This window comes from Mus caroli, chromosome 11 (assembly GCF_900094665.2).
Source record: "Mus caroli chromosome 11, CAROLI_EIJ_v1.1, whole genome shotgun sequence".
Taxonomy (NCBI): domain Eukaryota; kingdom Metazoa; phylum Chordata; class Mammalia; order Rodentia; family Muridae; genus Mus; species Mus caroli.
Genome location: NC_034580.1, coordinates 14,824,141 through 14,845,340, shown reverse-complemented (window position 1 = coordinate 14,845,340; position 21,200 = coordinate 14,824,141). Strand labels below are relative to the sequence as shown.

The following is a 21,200-nucleotide window of genomic DNA, read 5'->3' as shown; positions in this document are numbered from 1 at the left end:
GAGAGAGAGAGAGAGAGAGAGAGAGAGAGAGAGAGAGAACAAAACCAAAAAGCCACAGCAGCGTTCAGTGCAGGAGTCCCTGGGTCATTTGTTTGCTACTCAAGTGCAAAATGAAAGTGCAACTGTGCAGTGATTTCTCCCTGGCTGGAAGTTACCTAGGGATGAAGCAACTCACACACACACACACACAGAGTCATTTTATTATGCAGCTGCTTCTGCTTTCCCCTTGGAGAATTGCAGAGTAACCTACATTTAATGTGGACTTCCTAACTGATCAGTGAAGTAACAGGTGCAGTGTGGGGGGGGGGGGGGGGGGGAGAGAGAGAGAGAGAGAGAGAGAGAGAGAGAGAGAGAGAGAGAGAGAGAGAGACTAACTCCCAGGAACATCTCAGAATGTGTTGTTCTTTAAGCTTCAGTTAATTGTGAGCCTTTTGCCCTGAGTGTCAAATCTCATAACTTTACAGACACTGTGAGTTTAGATTATAGCAATCATACTATACTCGCTACATAAAATATTGTCGTTTGCTCATAAGAAAATATGGAAATCAGTCAAAAATGTTTACCTTGCACATTGCGGAGACATAGCTGATGAGATGCCAGACAGCCCTGGTATTGTTTGGAAGGGAAGCTTAGCAAACAGCTTTGAGGGCGAAGATCTTTAGAAACTTCCAGGTATTGCCATGTTGGAGAGTTTTAGGAGTTCAACGGAGACACTACTTTTCTCTGCAGATTTGAGAAACTAACAAAGCAAACAACCAAAAAACCAAAACACCACAAAACTTCCTGTAAACAATTCTCTTAGGAAAGACTTTTGCTCTGACAATATGGTAGAGTTTGCTGAAGTTTTAATCATTGGCTTTGTCAGAATTCCTCCCATAAAATCACATCCTTAATACTGTTGAACATGGGCACTTTAAGAAGGGCTAGCTAGGCATTGCTTCCCTGTGGTAGATGAAAACTTAGACTCCTCCCATCAGGGAAGTCCAAACACCATTTCTTGAAACTGCTACTTCTCTTCCTAGGCAGCATCAGAATTTTTAGGCTAAGACTATGTAACCCTACCTGAAGCTCAGACTTCCAGCTGAGGAAGCATTTTGACACCTATAGGGTAATCAAGTTAGACTTGGAGTTGGGGGACCCATTCTCTGTGAAGCTGGTATATCTGGATGTGTGCAGTTGCTTTAACCTAGGGTAGGAATGGCTTGGGGTTGACTTTGAACATCATGCACAGGCTGTATATGTGGCCAGACCTCATTAAGGCAGGTTTGCCATTTTTGTTCTGTGTCAACACGAGCCTCTAGCAAGAGAAATAGGTGCTCAGAGAAAGTGCCACACTGATTTCAGTGTGTCTGAGTAGAGCATCAAGAACTCGTCATAAGTGGGCTCCACAAAGGAGGATGGCTCAGGTAGAAGAGCTTGTCTCTTGTCAAAAGAGCCCTGTGAGAATATGACAGATAGTGCAAGTCATGGAGAAAGAAGAGGATATCCAAGGAGTGATAGTGAATCAAATGTTTAATCATGCTTCTCATTGCTGACCAATGAGATGTGTGTCCTTACTTAGGTCATTTTCCCACAGATATCAGCTTCCTGTACTTTAAAATAGACATGTAGGACTGGTTAGTCAGAACTCTAGCCCCCGGCAGCTCTGTGTTGTAGGCTGTGTAAAGTGCATAGGGAAGCAAGGTGAGGCTGATCTAATCACAGCCTCACGGTAGGAGTCAAAGGGAAAGCACTGGGAAAGAGACACACAAGAAAATTCATTAAAAAGTCACTACTCCCTCTCATCTTAAAGAAGCAAGTCAAACACTGTAAAATAAAAACTAGATGAAATTAAACATTATTGCAAGACATGAAAAACATGTGTGCTGTCATTCTGAGGATCTGTAATAAAGATAAATCAGTTGTTTTTAGCAGTGTGCTATGTGTCTGTGAAGGGCACGACAGATAATAGGTTTGGAATTTCTGAAGTTATTGTACAGCAAAATTTGTTTTTTTCCTCAGGCATTCAATCTTTTTTCTCTAGCAATTTTGTACATGACAAACTTTTTAGTGGTCGCATTAATAATCTATAAGTAATGGGTTGTCAGGTGTCAGTTAGAGATTAAAAGATTGTTTAAGCATTACCCATTTGGTTCTTCGAATGAGTTTTGTAGGTCAGGAGAAATAACTTTCTGAATTGTGGTTGTGTGTGTACACTGCCCCTCCCCCTTTCATTTGGCTCCACGCCAGGTATATGTGAAAGAACCACATTACATTACATAAATCCTGCATGTAGCAGCAGATTTGAAACTCATATTGTGTGAGCCAAGGGGACGAATGTCTAGGCTGTCTTCTGTAAATGTATTCGAATTTGTAAATGTTATTCCTGCTCTTCTCAAAGGAACTGTGCAAGGGGAAAGAGACTCAGCTCAGAGGGGCTGTGAAGCTTTGTAAGGCAAGTCAGTCGTTTCCCAGCAAGTCAGGCTTAGGTCTCTTCTTGTCAAATCTGCCTTGAGTGTTTACATATAGTTTGCCTTCCTGGTATTTTCTGCTTGCACCGACCTGATCTCCACCTATTTTGTGTCAACAGTTGCTGAGCCTGGTGTTGGGTGATTAAGCACTAAGCATCCAGCCCTGAGCTGGCTGAGACCCTCTTTCCCTCACTTACATCACTGTCTTGCTTCAGGGCTGTGCCTACAGAAAACAAATGGCATATTTGAGTGTTTAAAACGTCTAAAATATTGAAAATGGGGGCAAATGTTGCCTCTCTGTTATATAATACGTTTTTTTTTTCAAGAGTGGAGGGGAAGCAAGGGGCTCAGGGGAAGGGGAATGTTTAAGGGTGAATACCCAGGACCTGGTCTGTGCTATTCCTGTGTGTGGATGCCATGGCTCTTTGTGTAGCAGCTTAGGGTTATGCCAGCTACATTAAAAATACATTTTAATGACAGAAAATGCAACATTCAAAAATAAAAACATATGAAATGCATGTCTGTAATTTTAACAAATACAGGGTTCACCATCCAATGGCACCATGGTCATTAAAAATGGTTCTCTCCATTTATTTGCATTCTTACAAAGTTTTTAGGTTGGCATACTGGTTTGGGGGAAATAATTAACTCTGTCATGCTAGTAACACCTCAACACTAACAAATAAACAACAAAAATACTTAATATGTTTGATATCCTTAAAGGCACGAATTGTTCTTTACCCTCTTAAACAACTGGTGCTTTGCATGATCAGCCCCTATCTTCAAAGAAGGGGAAAACTATTTCCTTCCTCAAATGCATTGATTCTTCCAGACTCGTAGTGATTATCCATCTTGGGCATCTTTGGAGAGACCTGGCTTAATGCTGATAAAGACATTTTTTACAAAAAATCAAAAAGAATAATACATTGCCTATGGATGAAATAAAACTATACTGATTAAGTAACATATATTGAAGTTTTTTAGTACTTTTACTCTAGGGTACTGAATTTTTTTTTAAAGCCGTATTTTTGTGGACTGCTGTCTGACAGGGGGTTTTGCTGGTCTATATTACAAAAACATCTGCTGTGGTTGACTTTGTTTGATCCCTCATTTGGGTCAGAGTTCATATATACTTGGAAATGGTTGAGCTTATAAGATGTTGAAAAAGCTAATGGAAAGAGCTGTATTGAACAGAAACCGTGAGATCTCAGCCACCTTGACTGGTCAACTGGCAGGATTGTTCACAGAAAGGGGAGCGAACTTGGTTGTGACTAGAATTGCCGTCCTCAGAGGTTGGAGGACTAAGGACCAAAAGAGACATTTGAGAATCATTCTGAGTGAATATAGTGTTGTTGCTGTTTTTAAAGCATATTGAGAATTAAACATGTTTTCAGTCATGCTGTTTCTTTGGAAAGTACACACATGACTTTTGAAGTATTACACAAGGGATGAGGGACTAGAATTCTAGAAAGCCCACGGTACAGGGTTCAGCTTCTGGGTGGCAATTTCTGCATCATTTGACAAATGGGGCTCTGTGTGTGATGTTGTGTTGCTAGCTGCCAGTTAGGAGGCAGAGACAAGAAGGTTCCTCTTCCAGGGCTTCTTCAGGCCTCCTGTTAAGTGCTTGTTCTTAGTAGCTTTACTCCTCCTGTTAAGTGCTTGTTCTTAGTAGCTTTACTCCTCCTGTTAAGTGCTTGTTCTTAGNTTAAGTGCTTGTTCTTAGTAGCTTTACTCCTCCTGTTAAGTGCTTGTTCTTAGTAGCTTTACTCCTCCTGTTAAGTGCTTGTTCTTAGTAGCTTTCCTAGCTATGATGTGCAGATCATGACACTCACCCATTTAACCTGCACGGCCCAGTGCTGCATCCACAGAGCTCTGCAACAGTCCCCACTATCAGTTTTAAACTATTTTGCCACTTTAAGAGAAACCAGGTGCCATTTAGCTACTACCTCTCCTCTCATTTCCTGATCTCTGCTCAGCATCTCCAGGAAGCCACTACTCTACTTTCTGTCTCTGCCTTTGCCTGTTCTGGGCATTTCACACACATATGCACGTACAAAGTGCTCTTACAATATGTGGTGATATGTAACTAGATTCTTCTACGTAATGTTTTTTTTTGGGGGGGAGGGGTGTCATCGACATTATAGCACACATTGTCAGTGCCTCATTCCTTGTCCTGGCTGAGCAGTGAGCCACTGTGCGACTAGAAACACATTCAGTATTCCTGGATCAGTTGGTGAAGATTTGGATTGCTTCCAGTTTATGCTGCTAGGACTTTTTGTACTCTTATTACTTTTGAGACTTATAATGGTGTTCAAACAAGGAACTCCTGTACTAGGTCTTACAACTTGCAAAATGTGTTTCTTCACATTTAGCCACTAGATCACTAGGACAGTACACCTAAATGCTGCTCTCATCTCAGAACCAGTCAGTGGCGTGGTCCTGCTCCACTCCCGGGTTCTTCTCACGAGGCACGGGTTTGAGTCTCCCTGCCAGTAGCCCAGTGTTTTGAATGAGATAATGGATGGAAAAAAAGTTTTTAAGAATAGCAGTTGAGGATATAACTAGGTTGGTTTACCTGGCATGCAGGAAGTCCTGGGTTCAGTCTCTAGTACCATATATAATACCAAATATAATACCAAATCTGGTAGGAAACACACGCCGTCTGAGCAACACCTGGAAGGTGGAAGCAAAAGGTACCAGATCAGCCTCGGCTATATGAACAATTTGAAGACTGTCAGCCTAGGATTCATGGAACTCTTCAGAAGAAGGTAATAGGGACAAGGAATAAAAGAGGAGGAAGGGAAAGGAGAAAGGGACGGAGGGAAGGAAGGAAGGAAGATGTTGTTAAAGCTGCGTTTAATTCTAGCACTCACTATGTCGAGGCAAGCAGATAGATCTTTGTGAGGTCAAGCCTCGTCTGCATACATCTGGGCCAGTTAAGGAAGCATAGTGGGACCCTGTCTCAAAAAATAAGCAAACAAACACAAAAGACAAAAGCAAAGCAAAGCAACACTGGCATCCAGCAACCCTACAGCAAACACACATTCCCAAGGGCTCACTGACAGTGTTTGGCCAGCCAATTTGTCACGTTCTAAGAGGAGGCCACCATGTCTCCTTCATTTGGACCATCTATCTCATGATGGGGGTGCCTTTTGGTGTTTATGGAGCCACGTGCATCTCTAGGGTTTACACAGTGCATATTGTGACATTACATTGAGTTTGGATCTTGTTTTATGGGTTGAAACAGAGGCTTCACTAACTATTTGAAAGTTCAACAGAAACCCCCATTCACAGGTTCTGTAGTGTGTGTGTGTGTGTGTGTGTGTGTGTGTGTGTATACATATATTCAGGTTTTTAGAGACAGGGTTTCTCTGTGTAGCCCTGGATGTTCTAGAACTCTCCCTGTAGATCAGGCTTGACTCAGACTCACAGAGATCTGCCTGCCTCTGCCTCCTAAATGCTGGGATTAAAGATGTGTGCCAGTACCTGGCTCTGTAACTAAATTTTGTGACTAGGCAGATCTGAGTGACATGGTAAATTTTGAGACATTTTCCCCTGGTATGAGTGAAGATTGCAAGGCCAGAAATTTATGGTTATTGAAGGTGTGGGAAGCTGGGACATTCCAAGAGGAGACTAAGATTTAGTAATGTCTTATGTAGATAGAGGAAGTCATTCTAACACAATAGGTTTTCAATATGTTTATTTAAGGCAGTGGCCCTCAACCTTCCTACTGCTGTGACCCTTTAATATGGTTCCTCATGTTGTGGTGACCCCAACCATAAAATAATTTTCATTGCTACTTCATAGCTGTAATTTATGTACTTTATGAGTTGTAATGTAAATATCTGATATTCAGGATATCATAAGCAACCCTAGTAAAAGGGTTGTTCGACCCCCAAGCTGAGAAACATTGATTTAAAGCAACGTTCTTAGAAAAAATAATGTCCATCCAATCACTAAAATGGCCATCTCTCTGAATGGCCTGGGTGGCTCCAGGGTCTGTGCCTGTTGCTCCATGTCTGTGCCCTCTCCACAGTGCCCTACTCTATTGGATAAACTGATTTCTCATCTTTATAGTGGGCATTGGCAGGGAAACAGGGTTTAAGCCTTGAATACATATATTTATTTAGTAATATGTTAGAGATGTTCAGTTATATAGAACTCTATTGACTTTTTGTGAATAAGAAAATTAGTATTTAAGTTAAAAAAAAGTTTCATCTCTAAAATGAAGAGTGACCTCTATTCTGTCAATATTTTTTCTAGCTTCCAAAGCTTTTTCCTTACCAGAGAAAGTTTAACTACATGTAAGGGTCAGATCCCTTCTATGTTGTGATAATAACCACTTAAAATAACTATAACTTAACCAAACTACTATTTTCCCTTTACATTCATGGTCATACAAACACAAATTTTCACATTTAGGTGGGTATTTCATGTGTCAATGTGTTACCATAGTCATGAGGACTGCGCTATTCTGTAGCTTGTTTGTTTAATTTGCTTTTTTGAGACAAGGTTTCTCCTCATAGCCCTGGCTATCCTGGAACTCTCTCTGTAGACTAGGCTGGACTCAAACTCATAGAGATTCGCCTCCATCTGCTTCCCAAGTGCTGAGATTAAAGGTGCGTATGCCACCACCTGGCTCCGTAGCTAAATTTTGGAAATTCAATTCAATCCAACTTTAGAAATTCAGGTTTTTTTTTTTTTTTTAAACAATGGATCCTTAAATATGATGGAAACTGGAGATTAATATCAGGTGTCTTTCTCTACTGCTTTTCATTTTATATTTTTGAAAGAGGCTCTCTCACTGAAACTGGAGCTGTCTGATTCCCCTAAGACTGACTGGCCAGTTTGCCCCATAGGTCCTTCAGCCTCTTCCTTCCCCAGCTGTAGGTTCACAGATGCAAACTGCTGCGCCAGGCTGTTTTGTTTTGTTTTGCATGGGTTTTGGAGTTCACAACCAGGTCCTTACTTGACCAGGTTTCAGTGACCTAGAAGGCAGCAAGAAGCAACCAAGGGCAAGGGTTCAAGTTAGAACAAGAGACTTAGAAAGGCCACGAAGGCGCTTGCAACCCAAGTGTTGATATGAACTTTGTTTACAAGGGGAGTTTTCTGTGATGTGTTCCCATGCAGCAATGAGTTATCCCACCATTGTTTCAGTTATAAGTCCAAAACATCGTCTATATTCTTTCATTATTTTGCACTGTCATTGTTGATTTAAGGATGACCCCTCCACCAGCTGCTCTCAGACAAACAAACAAACAAACAAACAAACAAAAATTGCCGATAATTAACTTCTTTGCTCGAGTTAGACAGCATCAGTTCTTCCTGGATTTCTTGCCTCTGGCTTCTTACACTCTGACTGATGGAATTCCTGTGATCTGAGCAATCTGACATTCTGATTCTGGAGTGGGAGTGGAGAAGAGCTTGCCTCCTCCTTTCCACGTCTGTCCAACTCTTCTCCGAAGCCATTCTCCACCCCCAGACAGGAGTGATGTATTACAGCTCACCCTGGGAGCTGCCGGATCCTGGAGAAGGTTAAGAAACTAGAAAGAGGTGCCAAAAATATGACTTCACAAGGGTTTTGACTTGAGATTGAGTCAACTTTCTTGAGCATCTTAAAATCATGTTTTACGAAATTTTATCTCCCAACAAAATGATTTGTAGAAAGGATGAATTCTAAAAACTTCCAGTTTGGGGTCACTAAGTCCAAAAGTACATGTAAATCTACAATAATGCTTTTCAGTAGAAAATCTAAATTTTTCATCTAAATTTTTTGCTTAAAAGAACAAGGAGTTACTTGGGAGGTGCCTACAATTTCCTGTAATCTTTGTCTATAAAGCATGCCTTAAAATTATAAGGAAATGCTGACTTCTTAAAAAGTATGTGATTTTTATTTGACTAACCCTGACATGGTTGAAAGAGTGTTCTGTTAAATAAAGAAGCTAGCTCATGGTATAGAAAATAACAACAATTTGAAATTCTACAATTATCTTCCAATTTCATATTTTTTTATTTAAACATTTCATTATGCTTACTCTAAAAATTAAACAAAATCTTTAGAAAATTTCCCAAATAGATTCTATGTTAATTAAATGTTATATGTACATAGTGATTATTTTTAATAGAATAAAGAATAGTATGTATAGAAATTGCCAGTCATTAAATTATACTTTGAAGTACATGCTATTTATTTTTATTTGAATATGTATGGAACTATTTATAATATAGCTAATACTAATCAATTCATTTTCACTAATACTCCCTTCTGGCTAGTGTGATCATTTCTATGTGTGTGCTGTGTATTTATATGTGTGTGCATGTCCAAATGTGTATGCAGGCTCACATACATGTATGTGCAAAAGTGTGCATAGGTCATATTCAAGTGTCATTGCCTCTCCTTTTTGAGACAGGGTCTTTCTCTGGGGATTAGAGCTTAACTGTTGAGTTTGGTTGTCTGTTCCAAGCCATCCCCCTTCATCACTGAAATCATTTCCTAATTATTGATTATTGTATCTTCCTGAGCATTTGAGGGTGTTGGAAAATGGCATTTTTCCATACATAGAAGGAACTACACATTACAGTAAACCTAGGTCCACCCCCCATTCTATTTACTTCTTCTTGGTTGGTAAACAAGATCGTAGGCCTGAGAGAGAAGTGGATCATTGTTTGGAAATGGAAACACTTTGATTTTGTGTGTGTTACCGGCTTGGCTGTAACGTGCCAAAGTAACTAAATGTAGGCTCCCTTTAATGACGAGCTGCAAGCTGAACATTGAACACCAAGGAGGAGAACTGAGGAGGGGAATCTGGCAAGCGAATGGGTGAGCATCCCTTGCTCTTCATCATTATGATAGAGACTTAGAGAAGGGAGCTTAAGCTGTGGACAGGGTCGGCTTTGGAACTAGGCAACTCTACCTTGAGTTTGTTCCTACCACATGCCCATTAAGCTCTGCTGACCCACCTGCTCTCTCTGGAAAAATTCAGTTTAGGAACAAAGTTTGGGACCAAGGCAAAAAGCAGACAATAAACAAAGGATAAAAGCCCATTTCAGAAAGCAGTTCCAGCAACCAGCTCTTGCCCAGAAAACCATCCTAATTCCACAACTGAAAAGGAAAGAAGCTCTAGCAGAATGGGGAAAAATAAACAAACACACAAAGACACACAACAAACACATATACACCACACACCTATACACACACAAACACACACACACACACAAACACATACACATACACACACAAATACACACATACCACACACTCACAAAAACCACACACACACAAGCACACACACACAAATACCATAGAAGTATACATACACCAGACAAGCATACACACACCACACACACAAACACACATACACCCAACACAAGCATACATACCACACATATACACACATCACACATTAAAACACCTAGCATATAGCATATAACAACAGTGGACCAAAGAGAAGAAATGAAACCAGGAACTGTTTGTTCAAAGCAAAATTCAGGAGGCTGGAAAGATGGCTCAGTGGTTAAGAACACTGACTGCTCTTCCACAGGTCCTGAGTTCAATTCCCAGGAACCACATGGTGGCTCACAACCATCTGTAATGGGGTCCAAAGCACTCTTCTGGTGTGTGTCTCAAGAGAGCTGCAGTGTCCTTATATAAATAAAAATAAATAAATCTAAAAAAAAAAAAAGAGGTGAAAGAGAAAAAAATTAAAAAAAACTAAATTCAGATACAGCTTGCAATCTCCTTGTCTGATTTTTATAAAACACACAAAGTAAAATTCAATTTATAGATGATCCCAAATCTCTAATGCTGGGAGACTTTCTTTCCTGTCTTAGCTCCACTCCTCCTTAGAAGGACACTGAGTCCTAAACAAACAACCAGGGCAGAAAGAAATATATCTCTGTTTATTTGGACATGGAGGGAACTGTAAGGCCAAACTGCTATATTCCTTTCCTTGGTAAGCCTTGGCCTCAGGAAAAAGAATTGTCTCTCAATACAAGTTTTGCACTGTGCTGCACACACAAGGAGATGCAGCCTTCTTTCCTTACTTAATCCAGTTGCTTATCACCTTCAGAAAAGGAGTTGAGTTCTTCAAAGTACTTGATAATTAAGGTCTATGTTTGTGTGTGTGTGTGTACAGTAATATACAAAGGCAAATAAAACATTTATAAGATTTAAAGATCATTTAACTGAACAATTTAGTGTCTTTTTTTTTTTTTTTTTTTTTTTTTGCTGTCCTGGAACTCACTTTGTAGACCAGGCTGGCCTCGAACTCAGAAATCCGCCTGCCTCTGCCTCCCAAGTGCTGGGATTAAAGGCGTGCGCCACCACCGCCCGGCCAATTTAGTGTCTTAAAAAACCTAAATTGTAGTATATTTTGGTTATATTCTATTAAGAAAAAGTGTAAAACTGCCCATTTTAGTGAGCAAGCCAAGCTCACAGTCACATTCCTGACATCTACATTTGAATTATATCTAAATAACAGTTATTTTAAAGAAAGACTTCTGTAGCCATTGGAAAATGTGTTCACATCCTATATTCTAATGTGTGTTTACTCCATCTCCCTCTCACTTCTTCCCAGAGACATTACTTTTTGCTTGATCTAATTTCAGTATATATATATATATATATATATTATTTATTTTGATTTCTCTGTAAGTAACAGTGCTTTAAGAAGGAAAATATGTTCATTTATGCTCACATCTACTCTAACAGCATTTTGTTATTTTCCAGGCTTAGAAACTTCTTGATAATTTTGTTTCTCTCACAACGCAAAGCAAAGCATTCTGTCACCAATGCAGGGAGGATGAGTCCCAGGTCAAAGGGCACTGGAGAAACAAACACCAGGGCCAGTTTATTTAAACAGATAGTGAGACAAGGGAGTTGACCTCAGTTTGACTTATAGTGGGAGGAGCCAGAAGGCCATTTTATTGCTTTGCCCAGAAGGAAAAATCTTTTTGTATCTGAATTCACCCCTGAAGCCTTCTAAATGCTGGCTCTGCCGTCTGCAGCTAATTCTAAAAAGCAGTTTCAGTAGAAAAGTCCTGAGGGCCCCTGTGATGCTGAGTTGTAAAATCATGCACACAGAAATGAAGTATCATTTTAGAAAATGAAATACTTTGCTGTTTAACTAGTTACTTTTAGGTGAAGATGTTCACTGTGACCTTAACCCATGATGCAAATCGTTCATAATAGTATAGAGATTATAATTTAATAATGTTCCAAGAATTTACTTTGTCCCAAATAAACTGATAATATTTTATTATTTTGAAATGCTTTTAAATGATGGCTTTCTGAAAGAGGAAGTTGGGTTGAAGGTGTAGATCAGTTGGTACAGTGTCTACACAGCACCTAGTAGTCCCTGAGATAAATCTCACAAACCTCATAGACTGGGCATAGTTAAAAATGCCTGTAATCGTAGCATTCAGAATTTCAGGGTCATCCTTCTTAGCGGTATAGCAAGCTTGAGGCCAGCATGGGCTCCATGGAATCCTGCCTTCAGGCAAGCAAGAAAGTTCTATGCAGATCTAGTACATAGCCGTGCAATTCAAAGTGGATGAGTTTTATTTGATTCCCAGTGTTTCTGATTGATATTGGTTTTAATGACAGGATTCTCGTCCTGGTGTCCATAGAATCTATGAGTCTCTTATATCTGGAAATCAATTTTAAAACAGTTATTCATCAATACAAAAAGTGGTAAATCATACCTAGTACCAATGGGGGATGAGTTAAGGGGATGTGGTAGTGAATTTGTCCTTTATGTGGGGACCAGGACAGGCCCCAAGTCAATGTGACCAGTAAGTATATCTCCGCAAACCTCCAGAGAGATACAGTCTCAGCAAACTGAATAGAGAGGCCTGAGTGATAACAGGCTCAAAATATGAGAGGGACTTAGCTCCAAAAAAGAAAACCTTTGAAGAACCATGGATGTTTAACCCAGGGAAAAAAGAAAGAAGCCTAGAAAATATGATTGCTATGTTCAAATGTTGAATGAACTTGTTCAAATTGTCCTGGAAAAAAAAGCTGTACCAAGAAATGATTTTAGATGAAGCACGGGAACTTCCCGCAGCTCACATTGTTCAAAGACAGACTCTTAGGGAAGATGTTTAGTGCTGTGTTGGCTTCCAGGAGAGGCTACGCATTGATTTGGTGGGATATTCTAGACATCCATGTTAATGGCCAAGCTAAGTGATTAAGCACTTCCTAAATGTGATTTACCATTTTTGGTGCCACGGGCTGAATGGTCATGAGTTGGTGACCTGAGCTGGTTATTTTGTGTTGGTCTTTGGGAGCCTACGTGATTCAGCGTGGAGGAGGCCTATGTGGGAATATGGAAAACCCGAGTTACAGATTTTTTTTTTTTGAGCAGCCTCCTCTTTATGTACCCAAGCTGGGCAGCCATAGGCATTCTCCATTTTCAAGGTGTTCGTTGTCATGCTTACTCCTTGTCTGAAACTACGTGTGGACACAAATGGCTGCTGTCGTCCCAGCCTTAGAAAGGAAAAGAATCATGGCCATTCCCTAGTTTTGTGTCATCAACGAAGTCTTAGCATCTTTTTGGTAGCACATCCCTGGAAATAAGTCATTCAGTTTCTTGAGCCTTGTTAAAAATTGTCCTCATTGTACACACCTCTAATCCCAGCACGTGGGAGGCAGAGGCAGGTGGATCTCTTGTGAGTTCTAAACCAGCACAGCCTACAGAGTGAGTTCCAAGACAACCAGGGCTACACAGAGAAACCCTGCCTCAACGAATCAAATCAAAACAACAACAAAAAAATCACTTTCCCTACCCATAAAATGTCTTTACAAAGAATTAAACAGAAAGCGAGCAGACCAAGTTTCTCCTCTGTCAGTCGAGATTACATAAAGAACTACGCAGACAGAGAATTCTATGGCTGCTAAGTTTGGGTGGGTAGCGATGAGGCTGCTCTCTTACCTATAAGTTACTATGAAAATTACTTTTGGTATATGCAGAATATTAATATTAAATAATTTTCTAATTGGTCATGCAGTACAGGCAGCTAATGAAACGGCAGATTTTTTTTCCATTTTAATTGGTTATTTCACATGGTGTTTGTGCTACACCTGTGCTTATAATGAGAACGGAGAATTAATCTAACCTTCTGCTCACATGATTCCAATTTTCATGGCTTATATAAGATAACGATAACCTGATTTGCAACACAATTTGTTGTAGATTCTGTGTTTTAAATATTTTTATTAGCAGTTCAGGGACTTCATATGTAGAAACTGGAACAGTTTATGTAGCCTCTACAGGTCTGCACCCACACTGACCCTTTTAGTCAGAAACTACTTCCGTCATTTCCCTTAATTGCTTCTCAGAAGGGACACAAGCAGGTACAGGATATTGAGAATCTTAAAATGTTATGAAGCATGTATTTTTATTTTAAAGACACATCTTTGACTGTTTAATGATTTGGAGTCCCAGAACTGCTTTCTTTGCTCAAATAGACACATGTACAAACTAAAATTTATATCAGACTGTAAACCCTTCAATTATTAATAGGGTAGTATTGAACTTTTTATCACATTTCTGATGTCCTGCTTAGAGTTGGGTTGAGAACTTAAGTTACCCAATACACATACTCTGTATTTTCTGGATTTGACAAACAATTCTTATAATCCAAAACAAAAAGCTTAAGAGTTAAATATCTTGTGAAGATGGTTTCAGAGTTAACAGGGTTTTTAAAATTTTGTTTTATTTTGTTTTTATTTGTTTGTTTTGTTTTATTTCAGTGACTTTATATTTTTTGAAGGAGCTATAAAACGACTTGTACCAAACAATCTTTTAAATAAATATAGAGTGACTTAAATATCTTAGTAAGATGTTTATAAATTTTCAGTAGTAGCGGAAGAAAGCAAAATTATAAATTCAATTGCTGTATAGATGTGACCTTGTCTTGACTTCGGATTTTGCATAAAGAGAAAAAAAAGTCACCCCAAGAAATCTCTCCAAGGAATGCATTTCTTTAAAGTCCCCAGAAGTGTGAGTTAATAGTGATAAACTCCAGACATTCTTTCAATTGATGGTGTGCTGCCAACCGGGCTCGTTATCTTAGGGGTGGACATAAGGATGAAACTAGGTTTGCAAAAGGTAGGGGAGGTTTGGATAAAACACACTGTGAAAAAGAAGTCAGAAAGTGTAAGATTGAAATGTCAGTAATTGGGAGGGAGCAGATGTCCTGAGAGCTTCTCCTCTGTGTCTCCTCCGACTCCCACCCGGCCCTTTGAAAAGAGTGGTGGCTGGCATTGTTTCCTGAAAACTCTGCTAATTCCCCCATGAAAAGATGAAATGGAAGTGTCCAACTGTGGTAAAACAGGCAAACATAAATCAACTCAGAAACCCAAGCCTTGTACTCAAAGGTCACGGGGTTGTAGGTTTTGCCGCATGTGAAGCTGTCCGCGAGGGAGAGAAAGGAGGCTGACTGAGCTTGCCAGGGCCCTGCTCTTCTTTCTGTGATTCATTTCTTCCTCTACCTTTTGTTTATGTTTTTATGCAATAATGATATGCTTTGCTTTCTTGGTTACAGGTTTATTAATGCCCGGAGAAGAATAGTGCAGCCCATGATAGACCAGTCCAACCGAGCAGGCAAGTCCCCTCTAGTGACTGTATTCAAGTCAGGCAAGCGAAAAGCATCCTCAAGCCATTCACCAGGAGGGCTGCTGCCTGGTAAATGAACTGGGAGTGAGTACTATGAGTGCCTGGCTTTAGAAATGAAACCAGTTTGGTTTTGTAACAACACTAATCAATTTAACATCATTATAAAACATATGAAGAAGGTAGAGAATGAAAAGCCAAAGGAGAAGAGTAACTCTTAAACCACGTGCTCAGCTACAATCTTCTTTGTAAACATTCAATATATTAATGTTATTTTTCCCCCAAGTTTGCCTACCCAGCTTTCTGCCACTATGACCACTCCCTGGTGCATGGCTTGGTGTGGAATTGCTGTAAAGTTTATTACCTGTCAAAAGGGCAAAGGGGTCGGGATCACTTGTGGGACTCAGTAAAGTTCAAAGACATTCAGTGAGGTAGAGCTTTTGTGTGCTTTAATAACCCAAGGCAGCTCACTTCTGAAACAGCTTTTCATGTACAGTTAAAACACAGGATTTGGTTAGTGATATAAATACATGGCTCTTATTCTCATGCCTCGCTCATTAGTATCTGTCTTCTGGTGCTCGCAGTTTAAAAAAAAAATAACACCTTTTCGTGTTTGTTTGTTTTTCAGTCATGAGCCCTAGGATTTGTTTTGTATTATAACATGGTAGCAAAGGCAGTGACCAAATTATACCTGGGGTGATGCTGCGGGGTTGAACCGTGCCTCTGAAATACCACTCTGCTCTCAGCTCCATCAAAGCTCTGTTGGCACCACACTGGGCCCATACCCAGTTAGTCAGGTTCCAGTGTCTTCTTTTCTTAAAATGTCCATTATGGAACCAGCAGACAAACCTCCCCACCATGAATTTCGTGTCTAGCCTGTTCCTTGAACATAAATAGCACTTGAAACTCTAGTCTCTGAGGTATATAGAACTGGCCTGAGAGAAAGAATTAACTTTGGTTAAAAAACAAAACAACAACAATAACAAAAAAAGCACATGTAATCTGCTTGGTATGATCTCTGTGTCCCCTCCCCTCTCCTAACCCTCTCCCCTCCCCCGTTATTAAGAAGCTGTGCTGTGTACTTTTGTAGTCAGCCAAGGGACACCTTATAACCCTGATGGACAGCCAATGGGAGGTTTTGTAATGGACGGTCAGCAGCACATGGGCATCAGAGCACCAGGTAAGACTCTTTTTTTTTTTTTTTTTTTTTGTATGGTACTTTTTCACGTTTAACTCCAGAAGTGTTACCCTCCCCAAGTCCCTGTCAGGGCAGGTAAAGAAGTCCACCCTCTGCTTTCTCAAGCTGCCTGCCTCGCCTTGCCTACCATCTGTGCATCTAAGACCTCAAAGGGGAAGCCAGGACCTTTATGTGCGCAATATCTTACTGCCTCTCAGCCACCTAGAACCTGTGTTTTTTTTAAAGGGTCTTTTGGCACTATCTGTTGACTTTGCTCATCTTCTGGCCTCTTCTTGGATTTTTATCTCCCTTCTAGGACCTATGAGTGGAATGGGCATGAATATGGGCATGGAGGGGCAGTGGCACTACATGTAACCTTCATCTAGTTAACCAATCGAAAGCCAGGGGGAAGTAAGTACAAACGGGGCCTTTGTCTTCACTTTGTCCTAGGAACATTCTCGTTCTGCGTCCTCTCATGTTCTCCTTGCCCATAGCTTCATGCGTCTTTCTTCCTTTCCATTAAAGCCTTATTTCTTGCTTCTTTCATTTTTTTTCCTCTCCTTGGTTTTGATCAAGGTTTTAGGCTGATAAATTCTGTGTATGATATACATTTATCCTGTGTGTTGCTATTGTACAGTACTGACCACATGACAAAACAAGAAACAGTCAGGAGGTGGGGGAGTGGGTTGTCATAGCAACAGACTGATTTGCAAAATGTAAGCAGTCTGCAGCAGTGCAAGGAGAGGAAAGAGCATGTCCCCAAAGTGCCATAAATCTGTCTAACCGCAGTTGATGCATGAGTTACATTTCTACACTAACCTGCAAGACACCAAAAAGCCAAACAGAGAACTTCTTTTAGGTAAAATAAACACAGCTTTACTTAGGGTAAGTAAAGGCATATTTTGAGCTTCAGACAACTAAACTTTGATTTTTTTTTCCCTTAGTTTGTTCCTTTGTCTGTCCATCATAATGGGATTACGTGTGGCAATGGAAAAAGGGAGAATACAAAATAGAGGTGTGCACAGCAGGCTTCAGGGCTTAGCCCAGGCTAATTGACTATATCCAAATTAAGTATGCCATCACTTGCAGTGTGACAAATGGATTTGACTTATTCAGTATACAAAAATAGAGATCATTAATGCAATCTTCAGTGGCAGGCCTAGTGAAGTGAGCCTAGGAAAACTGTCCCAGATTCTCACTCTGTCATTTTCTCTCCTAAAAAGACACCCCAGAAATTTGAGTTCAAACAAGCAAAACTGTTTTGAACTCCAAAGCCGTAGTTCATTCCTTAAGTTGCCCTTAACAGCATCTCTCTAGCGTTCCTTTTTGGAATTAAAAGCCATGATTTCAGAGTCTTGGATGTGCCCCTGATTATATTAACACACTATTTAAAATTCTTGCTGAGGCCAAGGGTAACACATGCTGGTCTTCTTCTGTGGGTGGGAGTCCAATATAAGTTTAACAATTCACTCTGAAAGCATTCCATTGAGCTTGGAAATCAACAGTCTTATTACCTCATCATGGAATTCTCTAGCTTAGTTAATTTAAATATTGTTTCTTAGTTTCTGGGTCAATTAAATTTAAATGATGTATTTTATGCTTCGTGACCAATTAAATTAATAGGTTATTACAAAAAATATTATCATCTTTTTTGATTAAAGAGCTGTGGGTACAGTATATTTTATAAGCAATTTTCATTAGTTTAAAAATGTTCCTTTAGGCTAGATTAAGCAGCCATTCATTGCCAGAGCCTGGAGACCTTATTCGAAGGTGTTCATCGCATTCACAGTGCGCTATTACTTAGAACTAAAGCCAATTGAACATACTTAGCAATGGCGTTCTGCCTTTCACCCTTGATGATGATGGAGCTTATGGCTCTCAGAAACAATACGCCCGTCACTTTCCATCAACTAGAGCAATCCATGCAGAAGACAAGAGGCCCCTCAAAGCAAGAGGAGTATTGTTTTAGGTCCAATTTTTCTTATTGTTCTCAAAATCATTGTAAGGTAGACAGAGTTCTGTGAAGCCTTTCTTCCCCTCCAGCTCTAAGAGGCCATGTGGAAGGAATTTATTGATAACTGTTTTGATTCCCCCCCCCCCCAAAGGTACAGGATTTGCTAAGTAATCACTGTCACTGAGCTTGCCTTGTTCTGCTTGGTGTGAAATGTTTAGTGACCAGAGCTCTCGATAGAACAAAAAATGCTTCTTTAAATCAGAAACCAATGTGTTTTTGTTTAAAACTAGACTTGGTAGGACTGGTCCAATGGCCCTACAAGGGAAACAGTTCTGATTCCAGCTTGACACCTCTCCTTTTATTTTCTTCCACATGAATCAAAATAATGTCTCACAAGGCCCCAGTCCCTTCCTTCATCACAATGTTCCCTGGCTTTCATAGGATTGCCACAGTCAGAACCACACTGTTGCCTTTCCGTAATTTTTTGTTTTTTTGTTTCTTTCTTTTGAATTTCTACAGGGCTGCAAAGTATGCCAGGGGAGTATGTAGCCCGGGGTGGTCCAATGGGTGTGAGTATGGGACAGCCGAGTTATACCCAAGCCCAGATGCCCCCCCATCCTGCTCCGCTGCGTCATGGGCCCCCCATGCATACGTACATTCCTGGACACCCTCACCACCCCGCAGTGATGATGCATGGAGGACAGCCCCACCCTGGAATGCCAATGTCAGCGTCAAGCCCCTCGGTTCTTAACACGGGAGACCCGACAATGAGTGGACAAGTCATGGACATTCACGCTCAGTAGCTTAAGGGAGTATGCGTTGTCTGCAATGGTGACTGATCTCGAATCAGGCCTTTTCCTGCAAGGACTATGGAGTTCCATTCTTGACATCTACTGTGGACCAAGGAGCATCCCTAGTTCTTCATAGGGACTCTTAAAATGCAGGAGAACCATCCGAAGTCAACTCGGGGGACATGCAAAAATAACTATATAAGACATTAAAAGAACAAAGAGTGAAATATTGTAAATGCTATTATACTGTTATCCATATTACGTTGTTTCTTATAGATTTTTTAAAAAAAATGTGAAATTTTTCCACACTATGTGTGTTGTTTCCATAGCTGTTCACTTCCTCCAGAAGCCTCCTTACATTAAAAAGCCTTACAGTTATCCTGCAAGGGACAGGAAGGTCTGATTTGCAGGATTTTTAGAGCATTAAAATAACTATCAGGCAGAAGAATCTTTCTTCTTGCCTAGGATTTCAGCCATGTGCGTGCGCTCTCTCTCTCTCTCTCTCTCTCTCTCTCTCTCTCTCTCTCTCTCTCTCTCTCTCTCTCTCTNCTCCTCTCTCTCCCTCTTTCTAGCCTGGGGCTTGAATTTGCATGTCTAATTCATTTACTCACCATATTTGAATTGGCCTGAACAGATGTAAATCGGGAAGGATGGGAAAAACTGCAGTCACCAACAATGATTAATCAGCTGTTGCAGGCAGTGTCTTAAGGAGACTGGTAGGAGGAGGCATGGAAACCCAAAGGCCGTGTGTGTTTAGAAGCCTAACTGTCACATCAAGCATCATCGTCCCCATGCAACAACAACCATCACCTTATACATCACTTCCTGTTTTATGCAGCTCAAAAAACATAGACTGAAGATTTATTTTTAATATGTTGACTTTGTTTCTCAGCAAAGCATTGGTCATGTGTGTATTTTTCCATAGTCCCACCTTGGAGCATTTATGTAGACATTGTAAATAAATTTTGTGCAAAAAGGACTGGAAAGATGAACTGTATTATTGCATTTTTTTTTTTTTGTAAAAGTAGCAGATTAGTGTAAGGTGGCATGCATACAAGGTTTACTGAGTGGGGTACGCTAATTATACTTTTTGTTGTGGATAAAGAAATGCTTGTCAATAACCTTTTTCTATCAAGAAAACAAGGAGCTAATTATTAATAACAGTCATGTCCTATCTTAGCATTCCGGTGGAGTTTAAAAGTATGCAAACTCCACAAGTCCAGCTTTAGTCAGTGAGTGCAGTCATGAAGTCAGACTCCAGAATGAAAAGGTTATTTTTTTTATCATTCTGACTTTACTGCTTACAAGATGTGTTCCTCAAGGTTTTAATGATTAGTACAGCATTTTTAATGATAACAAACAATTAGCTCCCTGGGCCATATGTATTTGAAAATTGTAACCACTGAGTAAATTATTTAACAATAACTACTGGATTAAGATGACTTAATGAATTGGTAATACCAACAAAATTAAGGGTTAAAGTCACTAAGCTAGCTGTAGCCTCAGACTTCATTCAGTATTAGTCACCTACACTATCAGTGAAATCATGCTGGGAGAGAGCTGAAGCCCACAGTCAGTCTTTTGACAGGGATGTTATCTAGGGCCAGCAGTACATGTTTATTAAGAAATTAACTATATAAAATTGAAGAGACCAGACTTCAAAATCTAATTTTTATAAATATGCTCTATGTTCTCATTGGATAAAACTGGTTATTAACCAATTTTCCAGAACAGCTGTACAGAATTTCTGCATGGCAGCCAGCTAAATGGTTCAAAATAACATGTTTAAGCTGCAATAGCTTATAATTTCACTTAAATAAAATCGCTGCTCTAAAAAGTACTTCATAAAGCTAAGGGAAATATACAAATATTTTAACGAAGGCAAATTAATTTTTTAAGAAAACAGCCTTTTGGTTGCTTTGGGAACAAAGGATGAGTCAGAAGCCTTAAACTCTAGCCTGACATTCAGACCCTTGTCACCTTATAAACTGCCCACAGCAATCCTGTTTTCTATTTGGAAAGAGAAACCAGCTGTGGGTTGGCTCTACTCAGTAATGGTAATGGTGAGTCACTGCCTCACCTGCAGGAGCAGCGGTGTGCACTCTCACCTTTTGTTTATGGGGCCTTGTTTCTGACACGTGGGTGTGCAGAAGAGAGAGGGGGGGTGGGGGAGGGAGGGAGGAGAGAGAGAGAGAGAGAGAGAGAGAGAGAGAG

General features: G+C 40.1%; 1 protein-coding gene across 3 annotated transcripts in view; it reads left to right on the top strand.

Annotated features, from left to right (window-relative positions):
• Meis1 (Meis homeobox 1) overlaps positions 1-19,978 on the top strand; it is a 140,517-nt gene extending 120,539 nt beyond the window's left edge. For 2 of the 3 annotated variants that reach the window (XM_029483190.1, XM_021175665.2), the window contains 3 exons: positions 14,997-15,055; positions 16,155-16,244; positions 18,715-19,978. In XM_029483190.1, coding sequence (XP_029339050.1) covers positions 14,997-15,055; positions 16,155-16,244; positions 18,715-18,998 — 433 coding nt within the window. In that variant the 3' untranslated portion in view covers positions 18,999-19,978. Of the gene's footprint in view, positions 1-14,996; positions 15,056-16,154; positions 16,245-16,557; positions 16,653-18,714 lie in introns of all 3 variants that reach the window. The other variant, XM_021175667.2, reaches the window with a different exon arrangement.
• Positions 19,979-21,200: the final 1,222 nt, after the last annotated feature.